Source organism: Haplochromis burtoni, unplaced genomic scaffold (assembly GCF_018398535.1).
Source record: "Haplochromis burtoni strain Fernald_Lab_line unplaced genomic scaffold, NCSU_Asbu1 Contig_801, whole genome shotgun sequence".
NCBI classification, from domain to species: Eukaryota; Metazoa; Chordata; class Actinopteri; order Cichliformes; family Cichlidae; genus Haplochromis; species Haplochromis burtoni.
The window spans coordinates 88,404-104,729 of NW_024583162.1; the positions used below are offsets into that span (position 1 = coordinate 88,404).

Consider the following 16,326-nt stretch of genomic DNA (forward strand, 5'->3'; position numbering starts at 1 on the left):
AGGATGAAACTGATTACATGTCAGATGATATAAATCAGGGAGTTTTTATTCGGCTCCAGCGCTTGAGCCCACAGCTGGCGCCGAAGGGATATCCGCATTATGATGTTGATTTTTCTTTTGTGCGAACAACTCATGAGAATTTCAAAGCTGTTCTTTAACACTCCGACACTGGTCTCTCAATCTCCCGTTGGAGAGCCGCGAGCTTCTCCATGATGTTATCAAACTTGCACTCCGTGGTCTTGTCATTCTTGTGCTCAGAGAGCCGATTCTGAGAACTCACGACTGCAGTGAGCTGCTCCACGATGTGATCCAACTTTCGCTCAGAGGTGTTATTCTGAGTGAAGTTCTCCTTGATGTAATCCAATATACGCTTATTCTGAGTATTCACGGCAGCCGTAAGCTTCTCCAAGATCTTAACCATGCTGCACTCAGTTAGCCCATTCTGAGAAGTCGCGCCTCGTCCCATCGTTTCAATCCCAGCGGGCAGCCTTGGGGGGGTTTGAACAGCCGGTTCCGCTTTCTTAATTCTCCGATAAGCCAGGGCCAAGCCAGCTCCGATCAGCAAGAACCCTGTTATCATGGTTCCGAATAGGTAGATATCTTCAGCGTCCTCGACAGTCCCGCCAGGCACACGACTCTCCGTTGGGTGTCAATAGCATTCAGAGACCAGTTGATCAAATCCATAATTCTCTTTTAGGTTTTAGAGAACGACTAGTGAGAGATGTGTCCACAGAGACAAGACAAGGACACAAGAGGCTAAGCAGGGAAGATAAGGGGAAGGAGGAGAGGAGAAAAAGTGCGACTGCCTTCGCCAAGAGCCAAAGAGAGAGTAGGGATTCTTATTTTAATAACTAAACATGTTCACTAAAATAAACACAGCTATAAAATGTTATACAAGATAAGTCAAATTTGCAATGTTGTAATAAGAAATAGAGGAAATATTTTTTGTATCACTCCTCTGGAACTCAACTCACTGTGTCTCTCCTGGCACAGTAATAAACTGCTGAGTCCTCGGTCTTCAGATTGTTCATCTGTAAGGCATGGCAAGTTTATTTATATAGCACAATTCAACAACGAGGTGATTCAAGCTGCTTTACAGAGACATTAAAAACAAAAACAAATAAAAAGCATGATTAGAATTGATAAAAAAAACAGTAGATAAAATCAGTAGTTAAAATTTAAGTTTTGAAATTTAAGCTTAAAAGTGTGGATTTGGTCTTTATTCTAAATGCAGCTGAGAACAGGTGAGTCTTCAATGTTAGATTTGTATTGTTGATTGTCATTTATGCTTAGAAATATTTACTTATATATGCTTAGAGTTTTGTAATTAGTTGTAGATTGGTAGAGGTTTTGATCCTTGATAGTCTGCAAACTTTGTGTGTATTAGACAGCACTTTGGGAGCATGAGAGGTCATACCGTGTCTTATTGTTTTATGGTAGGATTAACGTAGTTGCGTCTGTTCTAGTCTAAGTGCTCTTTGTTTAGATGAACTGCAGGACTTCCTCACCGTGTTATCTAGGATGAACCATCTAGGGTGAGGGGGAGGCTACCCTCTTCCTGACCAAGGATGTTTGACCCTTTGATCAGCAGTACACACACACACACACACACACACACACACCACACACACACACACACACACACACAGGCAAGGTACTCTTTGTGTGTATGTAGACGTCATATGTTAATGAACTTATGCATATTCATGTAACCTCAATAAAAGAACAGTGGTACGGGAGAACGGACGAGAGCAACTGGGGTCAAGCGAAGGAACGGTGCCTGTCCGGTTCTCTCCCGTGCACGAGAAACATGAAGAAGCTTGCCTACTTGTGTCTTGCTTTGCAGTGTAATTATATTGTCTTCAAACTAGCAAATATCCTTCAACCTGGATTTAAATAAACTGAGTGTTTCAGCTGATCTGAGGCTTTCTGGGAGTTTGTTCCAGATATAGGAGCATAAAAGCTGAATGCAGCTTCTCCATGTCTGGTTCTGACTCTGGGAACTGATAAAAAAACGGATCCAGATGACCTGAGGGATCTGGAAGGTTCATACTGGGTCAGGAGGTCACTGATGTATTTTTGGTCTAAATAGGGATGGGTACCGGTGTCCGGTTCTGACATAAACGGTAGTAACCAGACCGAAAAGCAGCGCACATTTCGGTGCTTTATTTCGGTGCTTTTTTTTCCTGAGCTGTGATACACTTCTAGCCAATCATTTTACGTTTCCGAGGATAGTAGGCGGGGCCAGGTACGTACGTTCTGTTAGAGCAGAGCTACAGATTAAAAATGTCCAAGGCGAAGCGGTCAAAAGTCTGGCTGTACTTCACAGCAAAATATGCAAACTCAGCAGCCTGCAACAAGTGCTTTAAGCTGATACTGTGATACTGTCAAAGGAGGTAACACCAAGAATCCGATAAACAGCTGGCGACGCATAGCGTTTTTTTTAAAAGCCGAGAAATGCGCCGTATTTGATAGCTTGCTGCGAGACCTCACACCGTGCACGTCGGGTGGGTTGCCAGTTATCGGACCCGGAGCAACATCCCCCAAAAACCCGAAGAATAGAGTCCTGGCCCCTAGCCCTGCCAGTGTAGCAGAAATGATGACGGATGATGATGGCAGCAGCAGCCGTTCTTCTCTGCGTGAGTAGCTTAATGTTGTTCGTGTGTAATTTACGTTGAGTAGGCTAACCACGTTATTACATTAATGCATGTAAGGTGAACTAGCAAACATCATCATAGCTACATGCGGCTGTCTTCTTGTTTGATGGCAGATACTCCCTTCACCCTGGCCAAAAAGGCTAAAATGACCAAAGAAAAAGTGGGAAAACAGTTAAACATGAGAGGTTTTTGGACAAAGTTTGTGTTTTTTCCATTGTTTAAGCACTGCTTCCAGCCAAGAGTGATACCATATATGCCCCATAGCTGCAGAAAAGGCTAACATTGTTATCATTTTTACAAAAAACCAGCTGAACATGAGAGGTTTTTGGACCAATTTTGTGTTCTCCATTCTTTAAGCACCGGTTTGAGCACCGTTTGAGCACCGGCACCGTTTCAAAAGTACCGATTTGGCACCGGTATCGGATAAAACCTAAACGATACCCAATCCCTAGTCCTAAACCATCAGAGCTTTATAGACCAGCATCAGAACTTTAAAGTCTATCCTCTGACGGACATGCAGCCAGTGTAAAGACCTTAGACTGGACTGATGTGGTCCATGTAGCAGTAAAGTCTATCTGTAGATAGACTTTACTGCTGGAGTCATCTCTGAAGATGGTGAATCTACCTGGACTGACTGGGAGTAATACAGGGTGGGCCATTTATATGGATACACCGTAATAACATGGGAATGGTTGGTGATATTAAAGTCCTGTTTGTGGCACATTAGTATATGTGAGGGGGCAAACTCCTCAAGATGGGTGGTGACCATGGTGGCCATTTAGAAGTCGGCCATCTTGGATACAACTTTTGTTTTTTCAATAGGAAGAGGGCCATGTGACACATCAAACTTATTGGTAATGTCACAAGAAAAACAATGGTGTGCTTGGTTTCAACATAACTTTATTCTTTCATGGGTTATTTACAAGATGACAGCCTCCTGAGTGGTTTTTTTTTCATACCTTTGTGCTACTGAAAGCTAAAACTTCGTGACACCAAAAGTCAAGAATGCTTCAGTATTCAAATTGTGTTTTCAGTCACAGAAATACCAGGAAATACTGCACCACAGAAAGCAGTAACTCAGGAAATGAAACAGGTGTGACTGAGTGCAAAAACATAAAAATAAAAATACTGCTTATGGTTCTGGCTCATTTAAAAAAAATGATATGAAACTGCTCTGCCTTTTTCTTTCAAGCTTATGATTTTATGTTTAAAAAATGCTAACTGACTCATTCTTTCAAGATTGCTTAATACTCTAATTTGGTCTTTGGATTTTGCAGAACTGAAACTGTTAAATTTGTTAATCTCACTTTTCTCCACTGCACCTGCAAAAACAGCTGCTATCTGCTGTCAACTCTGGAGGTGGAGCTGTTGAAGTGAATGACTGCTACTGAGAGTAATCTGCATGCCAAATATCCTTGGGCAAGATACTAACCCCAAATTGCCCTCCGATGCGTTCATCTGAGTGTGAATGTGTGTGTCAATGTTTATCAGTTGCACTTGAGTTTAGTAGTGCTTGTATGAGTGGATGAATGTGGCATTTTGTATAGATAGTATATATAAGAATCAGTCATTTTACCATTCAGTCCATAGTGGCAATAAAGCTGCAAAAGAGACGGTGAGCAATTCAGACAGTCTCAAATGCCAACGAAAAAAAAGTTTTGTAGTTTTAAAAGATTCAGTGGAGGGAGTAGATTTGACAGTGAGGGGAATGCTGTTCCACTTGTATCCATTCAAAAAACCTTTCCTGGCCTCGGTCATACACTGAATTATTTTCTGTTTTCTGTTCTTCTGCAAACCCATTTTGGGGTCTTTTCAACATTTTATTTAACTCTCCAAACTTCTGTTGCACATGTATTTATTATGGTTCATATTTGTTTTTTAAATCATTGTTATTTTGATGCGATAAAGATTTTTTTTCTATTAAAAAAAGAAAAAAAACCCCAGCATATTATACATTTCATTCTACTCTCCATTCTAATATAGGCTATTGCATCTTTGTAAATGTCACAGTCATTGTGGTTTAATAAACACCGGCTTTCTGAGCTACACTCACTGTTCTCTAAAGGGAGAAACTTGATATTGACTGCCCTCTAGTGTTTTTTTTTTGTTGTTTGATTGTTTGGTTGTTGTTGTTTTTTTTCTCATACTGTACAAAAGATGCGTGTTTTTGTTTCCTTTTTCTTTTTGCCTCATCTTTCTGAGATTAAATATTACCAGTTTCAATAAAACCCACATAATCAGCATTGATTTTGATGGGATTTGTATAGCTATTAAATTAGCTCCAGTCACTGTGGCTCTCAAATAAAATCCAAAGTACAAGTACAAGTACTACTACTGCTAATAATAATAATAATGAATAATATTGTATCATGATAACAAATAAACAGAATTGTAATCAGAAAATTTTATTGAATTGAATTGAATTTAGTACTACTCCCTAAGGAAATTATGTCAGATAGCAAAACGTATCCATTGTTGTTCAGACTAACAGTTTAATGACCGTCTAAGTTATGTGCCATTATGCTTCTTAGAGGTGCGTCACTCTGGGATGTGTGTGAAAGTTTCAGTGAGAAGAATTCCATAAACCCTCTCTTTCAACATTAATACAGATGCAATGATAAGTCTGATGAGTGTGTTGTAGTTTTGTTTCTTTTCATTCGGGTGGAAAAGTTGTTACAGCTGGACCTGGAAAATCCATTTAAATAGCTTGAATGTCTAATGAGGCCTTAAATCTGAACAGATATGAAAAGTTTATTATTAACTGATCACCATGTTATATGAAGGATGGATACTGCTCATAATGAAATCATCTTCTTGATGGCATTGAAGGAGACAAGAATGAAGAGCACAGCTGAAAGAACTGAAAAAAAAAGAACTTCCAGAACTTCTCAGACAAGTCCAAAAGAGACACCTTAGTAGTATTAGTAACAATAACATTATTTTTAGCAATATCCTCATTGCATTAAAATTAAGATGCAAAATAAATAAACTGTAATTAGAATTATGCAAAGATGCCCAATCAGGTTCAGTCACTGTGGCTCAAGCACAGTAATGATCCGGTAGTCACTAAATGTGAATCCAGAGGCTGTACAAATCAGTCTGTGGGATTCTTCAGGCCTTTTAACTGCTGGTTCAGAATTAGTGAGGGTCCAACCATCAACACATATCAGACAAATTAAGAAAAAAAAAGCCAACAAAGAAAATGGAAATAACACAGTTACAAAGTAAGTTTTAAAGTTTTTCAAGACAAAATGTGGTGGGTTAGAAACGTAATTCCTTTCTGAGTAAAAACTTTTGTTCTTTATATCTAATAAAATAACTTCATTGTTGTTTTGACTGTGTTGCTGCAGGGAAAATGCAGTGGGAATCTGTGGCAAGAGTTTGGCCTTGGATGATTGTGAGTTGATCTATTGGTAATGCCTTTGGGCCCAAATGTGGGAATACGCACCCTTCTTCCCTCAGTCAATCTGTACAGACAAGTGAAGGTGAGAGCTGTGTTTCAGTGTCTTCATTCATCTTTCCTCAATATTTCCCCTGTTTAAGGGCACAACAAAACCACTAAATACTAGTGAAAACCTTCATCTGCCCAGCAGGGAGTGAAACATAGCAGTTATACAGTCCATCATATCAAAATGTGAAAACTGATCTGTCATTCTTTCTACAGTCAAATACATAGATGTGAAAGACAACTGAGTTTTACATTAACTCCTAGTTTTACTAGTTGAAAATCACACTGTGATTAATAACATTCTCAGTTCTGTCACCTACGAGAAAACACAGCGCAGAAATTAAATCATTAAAAAGGTAAATGATAAAAGATTTGAAAGTTACTTTATTAGTTTTGGAGTTCTCTTAAAATTGAAGATGTACTTAACTGTACCTAACGTTTTTGCAATCACAGCTAAATTCGCAGTCTGCTCATCTAGTTTTTATCTAGAGGGTGAGACTTCACGCTGACTGTCCTCCAGTGTTCCAAAAAGAATGACAAGATTAGTTTTCAGTCTAAATCCTAAAGCATATTTTTGTTTATGGTAGTGAAACGTCAACAGTGATTTTAGAGTTCAAACAGTTTTACAACTCTGACTTGTGTGATTTGAGCAAGAGTCAGCTCTGTTAGGGTATGAGCAGGCTGGGTTATGTGTTATTGTTTTGTGTTTTGTTCCATAAGCAGGCGTTACCAGGTTGGAGCTGCCTCAGATGAGGACCTCTCCCAACTGTTCTAGATTGCCTTCGTCAGCTCAGCGTTTCTCAAGAGGCACATTCCACCACATTATACTACTACCTCTGTGGTAACACTTGTCTCCTCAATCCGTTATGCACCGTCTTTATTCCAAGCCTCCTGTTAAGCTATCTGTGTGTGATCTCCAGCGCCTGTTTTCCATCCTTTCACTGCCTCAGCTGTTTGGGTGATGTGCTGCGCTCGAGCCCTCAGATTAACCAGCTTCCTCCACTGTCATCCTGCCTGCCAGGCAGTTCTCCTGCTCAGTCGCTAGCCCCCCTCCCAGTCCCCATTTCAGATTTTCCCAGAGAAGTCTGTTTGTTTAAATACACTGCAACTGCATATAAAGACAGCATTCACTTCAAACTCGTGTTTGTGAATCCACACCCTGGGTCCAACCTTTGGCTTAACCTGATTAGAGCTGACAGACTAATTGGTGTAATCACTGTCACATGTAACAACAAGCAGCATTCTTCCATCCAAGATTTACTGAATGTGAATCCATTGGCTGTGATTGTCAGTAGAATAGCAGCATTATAGTTCAGTCTTTTTTCAGGATAAAAGGAAAGAAATATATAAATATAAAAGGAAAGAAAACTAATTTGCTTGAAGTTGGAAACTATATGAAGACAAAAACAAGTTAAAAGCAACATTCCTGTGTTGTAGCACATATGGTTAGAATTAAGTTAAAAAATAAACAGTCCTGATATTGGCTTCAAAAGAGTACTCATTATACAGATTCACAATCACAACATGTGTGTGGTGGTGTGTTGCTTGTTGCTGATTATTTGTGCAGGTCTGTCAGTGGTTTGTATCACTGTAAGGTAACGTGCACAGTAATAAACAGCTGTGTCCTCAGGCTGCAGATGCTGTCCTGTTATTGTCAGTGTTTGAGCAGAAGTGTCTCTGCTGATGCTGAACTTATTTTTTAAAGCATCATTTTGGTAAGTGCCTCCACTATACCATATAAAAAAAATCCAATCCAGTAGTTTTCCTTCACGTTGTCTGATCCAACCTGTTCCATAACCACTATCAGTCAGAGAATAACCAGAGACCTGACAGGTGATAGTTAAAGATTGTCCAGGCTGTACAACCAGTGAGCTTGGCTGGATGTGATCAATGCTGTACACACCTGTGGAAACAGATATAACAATTAAATTATTAATTTAATCATCTAGTATTTCTGTTGTATTTAGTAGTGTGAATTGACCAAAGCTTCTTACATGAACCAGCAGCCAGCAGCAGTATCAAAGCAACAGAGAACATGGTTGATGATGAAGCTGAACTAAACTGATGTGAGCTCCTCTGCTCTCTCACTGATGCAGCAACACACCTCAAAGTTATAAGCAAGTGCTTTAAATTCATTTGAATAAACAGACTGCCCATTTACGCAAAGCTTCAGTGACTGATGACAAATATGAGATATTTGTCTTATTATGTCTTTTATAATGCATTTCATTTTGACTTGATCTCTAAACAGTATTTTTTAAATTAGTTTTCAGACTGTTCATCTGCAGACATGACTGTCGTCTGCTGTTGTGCAAATGGAAACTTGTGCATAGTGTGTGTTAGTTAACCAGTACCAGAACCAATAACCTAGTAAAAAATACAAACACTAAAAATGCTCCCGGCAGCAAGAATGAGCATTATGTTAAGAAACTGAGGATATACTGTCCATTTACACTAGCTGTCTCTTATGCAGTAAGTGGTTTTTCATTATTTGGCTAGCTGCACTGAAACTGGAAAATTCACTGCTTAGCTGTAATGTTTGGGTTCGTAAAACACTTTATAAATAAACTGTCTAGAGGAGAGTTCATTTGAGTCAGATGACAGTTGATTCACCAGAGCTGGAGTCAGAAACTCTTTCCTCCTCTGATCTGAGTGTGCACTGGATGTGAGTCCAAGTCCATTTTCCTCATTTTTTTAAGGACACAACTCACACAAGTTTTCAGCTAAAAGGTCGTTGGTAATCATGTTGTTGGTTCAACAGTTATTTTATGTGTCAAACTGTCATCAGTGGCATTCATCATAGAGTCAACAAATTAAATTTGCAGAAATGATGTTTTGACAATAAACTGCCCAATGGTACCATTTAAAGTTGTTTGTTTCTAACTTCCTGTTTTTGTATAGACACAACAAGGGTTCCCTTGTTGTCAGGAACAAGGGCTGGACTCAAAATGAATGAAAACACAACCAGAGTCCAAAGAAAAACTTCCTGAAAACCAAATATAAAGAATTAAGAGGTGACTCAAGACTTTAAGACAGTATTGTAAATGTGAAATTGGAACTATAGTGCACACTGTACATAAATGTAAATAAAACGTTTTTTATCGTGAAATAAACATTTTTTATTGGTTTGTTGTATCAGACACATAGTAAGCTGGCAGTGATAAAAACAGAAATCCAAAGATCATTTTTTTTCATTCTCATCTGGAAATCAAATTCCCTCACTTGAAATGACAATGGAGAGACTTGCTGCGCTGTCAGAATGGTTCATTATTGTCACTTGGTGATGTCATTCAAGCTTTTTCTTTTTAACATTTCCATGTGTTTGAGAAAAAAAAAGAGAACAGAGAATTTCCCATAAGCAGAAAAGAAGAGTATGTCTCATAAGCATCAAATATCATGTCTGAAACCTGATATTATTTATTTACTTGTTTTTTTTAGATTGATTGGATCTCAGTGATGAAAAAATGCATTGAAGCCTTGTTTTTTATTAATTGTTTTTTTCTGGGGGTGTGTTTGTGTGCGCTCATGCACTTTTTTCACTTTGTATCCTGTTAAAAAATAATGTTTTGTTGTTCTGTTTCTTTTCATCAGCACAACACACTGTTTCAGCTTGGACATTCATTAAATCAGCTGGAATCACCTGAAAAGACCTAAGAAAGATCTCCAGAAAAACTGGCTGTGACCATTTTAGCTGACCTCCATGTTTTATCAACTTTGATAATGGAATCATCTTATAGATGTCACTGAAGAAGACACCAATGGAAAGTTTAGCAGAGTGAAATAAAATGAACTACAGACACTTTTCTTACAGTAATACTATTAATAGAACTATTGTTAGTAAAATTTTCATTATACTGCAGTTATCATTGAAGATAAATGTATCATAGTGAGGAGTGTAGGATTTTGTACAGCTGCTTAAACAACTTCAGTCACTGTGGATCCGAGCACAGTAATAAACAGAAGAGTCTTCAGTCTTCAGACTGTTCATCTGCAGATACACCTGCTGTTTGCTGTTGTCCTTGGAAATGGTAAAACGGCCTTGAACTGACTGAGAATAGGAAGTGCTGCCATCACCCCAGTATATGTAAGCAATCCACTCCAGTCCTTTTCCAGGAGCCTGTCTGACCCAGACCAGGCTGCGGTCTCCAAAGTTATATCCAGATGCTGTACAGGTCAGTCTGTGGGATTCTCCTGGTCTTTTAATTGCTGGCTCAGATTGTGTCAGAGTCTGACCAACAACACCTGTCAACAGAAATAAAAAAGGACATCATAACAAAATAAAGTATCATCGTAAATTAAAGAAACAGAAGAACATCAGTGAAGAGTTTCACCTGTCCAGCAGACAGTTAAAAGTAGCAGTGCTGTCCTATAGTCCATCTTGTTCAACTACAACTGCCCACTGTTTTGTCATGCTCTAAGCAGTCAGATAAGTATAAACGAAAAACATTAAAATATTTGCATTGACTCCTCCTTAAAACTAGGAAGAAGTGTTAAATCATAAATAATGTTGTTTTTTTTACATTAACTAACCATCATGTTTTCACTGATTCCTTCACAGAAACACATTTAGAAAGTTTAGAGGAAAAAAAAGTAAATTGTCAGCTGCATTCAGAAATAAGTTATTTGCAAATGGATTTTTGCATCAAACGATGTTGCATACTTTGATTGTCCTGATTGTACTGAGTACACACCGTGGTTAGTTTGAATTTCTCTTATTTATTTATTTATTTATTTGTTTATTTATTTATTTGTTACTTATAATAAACAGTTTCTTTTAACTGGAATTTGTGAGCATTTTTTTGTTTTATTATGGTCATGTGGCCCAGTTTGTGACACGTGTTATTACTGATTTACTGACTGTGAATCCTGAAGCTATACAGTTCAGTCAGTGGCATTCTTTGGCTCATATTATTCAGTGCACAAAACTGAATAAAAGTTCTGATAAATGATATAGAAAAATATATAGTTGTGGTTCACTATGAAGATTTTTATTTCCTCAGGCATATTAATAGAATTTCCTTTAGCCAACTTCTGCACAGTAATACACAGTAGTTTATTTTACAAAGCTAACCACATAGAATAGAATAGAATAGAATAGAATAGAATAGAATAGAATAGAATAGAATAGAATTCAACTTTATTGTCATTGCACATGCACAGGTACAGGGCAACGTACCTTCACATATGAAGAAGCTATTTCTTATATAGCACTTTTTTACTTCATATGGCATTTCTCATTTACCCAAGCATGTTTTCTACATATAAGTGCTTTCTATTGAACATTCACAAACATTTATACTCCAATGAAAGGACTGGAATCAGCAAACTATCTGCTCTCTCTCCTGAGCTAAAGCTACCCTTTGCCATACGGTAAGCTCTCTGTCTCACACTGGTATTATTTCTATTCACAATTACAGCACAAGCATGGTTGCTGCTGAGTATTTGTGCAGGTCTGTCAGTGGTTTGCATTACATTGTGGTAACATATACAGTAATAAACAGCTGTGTCCTCAGGCTGCAGATTCTGTCCTGTTATTGTCAGTGTTTGAGCAGAAGTGTCTCTGCTGATGCTGAACTTGTTCTTTAAAGCATCATCTTGGTAAGTGCCTCCACTATACCATGTGTAGAAAATCCATTCCAGTGGTTTTTCTTCACCTTGTCTGATCCAACCTGTTCCATAGCCACCATCACTCAAAGAATAACCAGAGACTCGACAGGTGATAGTTAAAGCTTGTCCAGGCTGTTCAACCAGTGAGCTTGGCTGGATGTGATCAATGCTGTACACGCCTGTGAAAACAGAAATCAGTGTTATCTATATGATTTATTTAATTATTTAGGACTTCTGTTGTATTCAGTAGCGTGAATTGACCAAAACGTCTCACGTGATGCAGAAGCCAGCAGCAGTTTCAGAACTACAGAGAACAGGGTTGATGATGAAGTTGAACTGAACCAATGTGAGCTCTTCTGTCCTCTTATACATCACAGTTATGAGGAAATGCAATATGTCCGTTTGAATAAAGGGACTGTACATCTGCAATTTAACAATTTAATAATGAAATCTACAAACTGAATACAAATTGTAAATATGTGAAATCTCTCTTTTTTGTATTCATAATATTCTCTGGTTTAAAACATTTATTCTTTTTTTTCATAAACTCCTTAACTCCTATAAGCAAATTCATTTTGAAAAATCAATAAAGTTAAGAAGGAAAATGAAGAACATGTGGCTCCTATGAAGCAAAACATGAATAAATGAGAAGTATCTCAAGACCTTTGCAGAGCACTGTACTATACTGTCTACTGTACTGTACACAGATTACTGAAAATGTAATAATACTAAAATCCTGAGAAAATACCTTTAAACAGCTGGAAAATCTGATGAGGCCTGAAATGATCTCCACATATATGAACAACTGCTTATTAACTCACCACCATCCAATCACCACACCATCTGAACTGTGGGTACCTCTGATAATGAGATCGTTTACATGATGCCACTGGAGGAGACCATGGCTGAAAGTACTGTAAAGAAGCAATATGAACTTCTTGGTAGCATTAGTAAAATCCTCGTTATTCTACAATTGCCAAGCAAAATAAATTAAGTACAATAATGAGGACTGCAGGATTTTGTACAGCTGCTCAAACAACTTCAGTCACTGTGACTCTCGAGCACAATAATAAACAGCAGAATCTTCAGTCCTCAGACTGTTCATCTGCAGATACAGCTGCTGTTTGCTGTTGTCTCTGGAGATGGTGAATCGTCCTTAGACTGACTGAGAGTAGTGGATGTTAGCACTGTTATAATGGCTTGCAACCCACTCCAGTCCTTTTCCAGGAGCCTGTCTGACCCAGGCCATCCAGTAGTCACTGAATGTGAATCCAGAGGCTGTACAGGTCAGTGTGTGGGATTCTCCAGGCCTTTTAACTACCTGTTCAGACTCAGTCAGAGTCTGACCATCAACACCTGTCAGATGAATGAAAAAGAAAAATAATATAGTTACAACACAAGTTGTTATTTTTCAAGGCAAAACAACTAATTACGAGTGAAAATCTTCACCTGCCCAGCAGAGAGTTAAAAACAGCAGTCCTGTCTTGTAGTCCATCATATCAAACTGTGACTTTACTGATGTGTCATTCTCGCTACTGTGAGATAAGTAGAAGTAAAAAGCATCTGAGTTTGCATTAACTCCTCCTCACTGAATAGACTCAGCAGAAATTAACGTAGTCAACACTTTTAAGTGTTAAAATCACACTGAGCTCAATAACATCCTCAGTTCTGTCACCTACGAGAAAACAGCATAACAATAAAAAAATAAAAAAGGTACATGAGATAACATTTGAATGCTTTTAAGTCAGACTTCCCTTAAACAGATCAGACATTGTTTGTGCTAACAAGTGTATTAACTAAAAATATCCTCAAGTGGCTCCCAAGCACAAAAGTAATTGTAATAAATAAAATAATTTCACACCGGTCATTTAAATCTGCTTTGGACTGACTGAGAGTAGTATTTGCTGCTACAGCTGTAACTGTCAAACCAGACAATCACATCTACTCATTTTCTGACAGCCTGTCTGATCCAGCTGATGAATGAGAATCTCAGAGCTCTGGTCTGTTTTATTCTTCAGGCCTTTTAACCAGTGGTTCCACCAGAGACTGGCCATCAACATCTGTCAAGTCGGTAACTTTTAAAAACTGGTTTTTTTTCTTTTCAGTTACCAAAAAAATAAATAAATAAACTCAATAATATTTTTCAGATATCACCAATAGTAATAGTATCAACTGTTGTTCAGACTAACAGTTTTAATGACAATCTCTAACTTCTATTATGTTACAGGTCTCCACTGGAGGAGCTTTTTAAGAAGCACAGGGATCTGACTGTATCGTCACTGTTCACACAACCTAAAGCCTGCTTTGTTTGTTTTACAGTCTAATTTTAAATTGCACAATTGTTGAGGACATAAATGCAACAATAACATGATGTAACTATTTAATTTATAAATATTAAAGTAATTAATAAATGAATACATGCAGATCTATCTATAGATAAAGGACATAATATTCTCTTGCTGTCTTGACCTTTGACCTCGAGCTCCAGGGATGTACAGGACTGCTAATCTTTGTACAGGACAGTAGTTGAGAGTGAATAAGAAGACACCCAAAGAAGTTTCTCTTTGCTGCTGGAAACCAAATTCATTGCCCCCAAATGACAACCAACAGGAAGACACTCGATAATCTCGCAGTCCTAAAGGGTGATCTTGACACTGGACGCCCTCTAGTGTTCCAAAAAGAATGACAACATTAGTTTTCAGTCCACATCTAAACCATATGGCTACATCAGTTAGTGATACCAAAACAGTGATTTTAGGAACCAAATAGATTGCCAAGCTCTGACTTGTGTCATGTTTGTCAGCAAGGGTTAGCGCTGAGAGAGTGTAATGAATGTAATCATGTGACAGCAGTAAGTGACTCCAGCTCTTTTTCAGGCACCTGACCCGAACTGTCCAGGATTTACTTGTGAATCCATTGGCTGTTATCTTTGATTAGGACAAAATCATCATATTTCAGTCTTTTTTCAGGAGTCTATCAGGCCCAGAAAATCCAGAGCTGACTGAGGGAATACAGAAGCAGTACAGCTTAATCTGTGGCCTTTTACAGATTCTGACTCAGGGCCTGACTCTCAATATGAAAATGACAGTCCTGATCTACGCTGCAAAAAATAGCCAACACTCTCCATAATATAAATATTTATTTGTTTACCATGAAGATGGATTATTTCTCTTTCTATTCAGTGTGTGTGGTTCAGCAGGAAGACTTCTATTTCCTCAAGTTCATTAACAGAACTTCTTTTAGGCTAACCTTTACACAGTAATACATAGTTGTTAATTAAATATATCTAAATATGCTACAAGCATGTGCAAGTGTTTGATTGCCTGCTGCTGAATAGTGAGTATTTGTGCAGGTCTGTCAGTGTCCATCCCATGAATTTTTCCTTCACGTTGTCTGATCCAAGCTGCTGCATAGCCGCTATCAGTCAGAGAATAACCAGAGACGTGACAGGTGATGGTTTAAGGCTGTCCAGGCTGCACAATCAGTGAGTTTGGCTGGATGAGATCAATACTGTACACACCTGTGGAAACAGAAATCAATATTACTTAAATGATCAATTTAAACTTTCCCATGTCTGTTGTCTTCAGTAGTGTTAATAACCCAAAGGTTCTCACATGACGCAGCAGCCAGCAGCAGTGTACAGAGAACATGGTTGATGATGAAGCTGAACTCATCTCTTCTGTCCTCTCACTTTTGCAGCCACAAACTTCATTGCATTTGCAATTACTTCTTTTTGATGTGACGCTTTTTCTCTGATTTGAAAGGGGTTTTTTTTGTTTGCTTTTTTGCTATTAAAAAAACATCGTGTGTTTTTTTAATAGGATGAATGGAGATTTAACTGTATCTTGAGTACTAATGGTTTTTTTTAAAAAGGTAACCTTTTGTACTAATTAGGGCAGCAAAGCTATCAGATTTTCAGCATAAGATAAATGTGATACAGACAAAAGGTGCTATGATCACTAGATCTCACCTTATACAGATACATCTAAAATACTCTTCATCTGCTAGAAATTAAAGTCATTGTCTGAAAATGACAGCCAGTAAGAAGCCATTTTCTTTGAAATCCAGGCTTGTGAACCACAGCTAAATGTCAGTCTTTGTTGATTTAGCAGTTATTTAAAGATGAGACTTGACACTGACTGCCCTCTAGTGTTCCAATAATTGGCAACAATAGTTTTCAGTCCAGCTCCCAAAGTGTGTGCTTATTTCTGATAGTTATAGATCAACAGTGATTTTAGCAACCAAACTGCTTTCAAGCACAGACTTGTATAATTTTTATAAGTGTCACTGTTGGGGAAGTAATGGATGTTAGTACGTCCTGTCGCATGTGACAGCATTAAACCACTGCAGTAATTTTTCCCATGCTGAAATATATTTTTCAGCACTAAAATCACTGTGTATTATCAACAGTACGTCAGGTATCGTCAGGTTGCAGATTTTTCTGTTCAAATCCATTTTTCTTTCATTTTTCTGTTCATTCATTTTGTTTCATGATGAGAGCTCGCATTTGTAATTTGAAGATTTTATGCAGTTGTTAAACTGGCTTCTACCACTGTAAGTTCTGAGTGCACTAATAAATACAATCTTCAGTCACCTGTTTATTTGCAAATAGAT

At 38.0% G+C, this 16,326-nt stretch overlaps 1 gene segment (V, D, J or C); it reads right to left on the minus strand.

The window, feature by feature from the left end:
• Positions 1-10,013: 10,013 nt before the first annotated feature.
• LOC102305286 lies at positions 10,014-10,498 on the minus strand. The segment is given in 2 exon segments: positions 10,014-10,347; positions 10,437-10,498. Coding segments are annotated over 2 exon segments (363 nt in total).
• Positions 10,499-16,326: the final 5,828 nt, after the last annotated feature.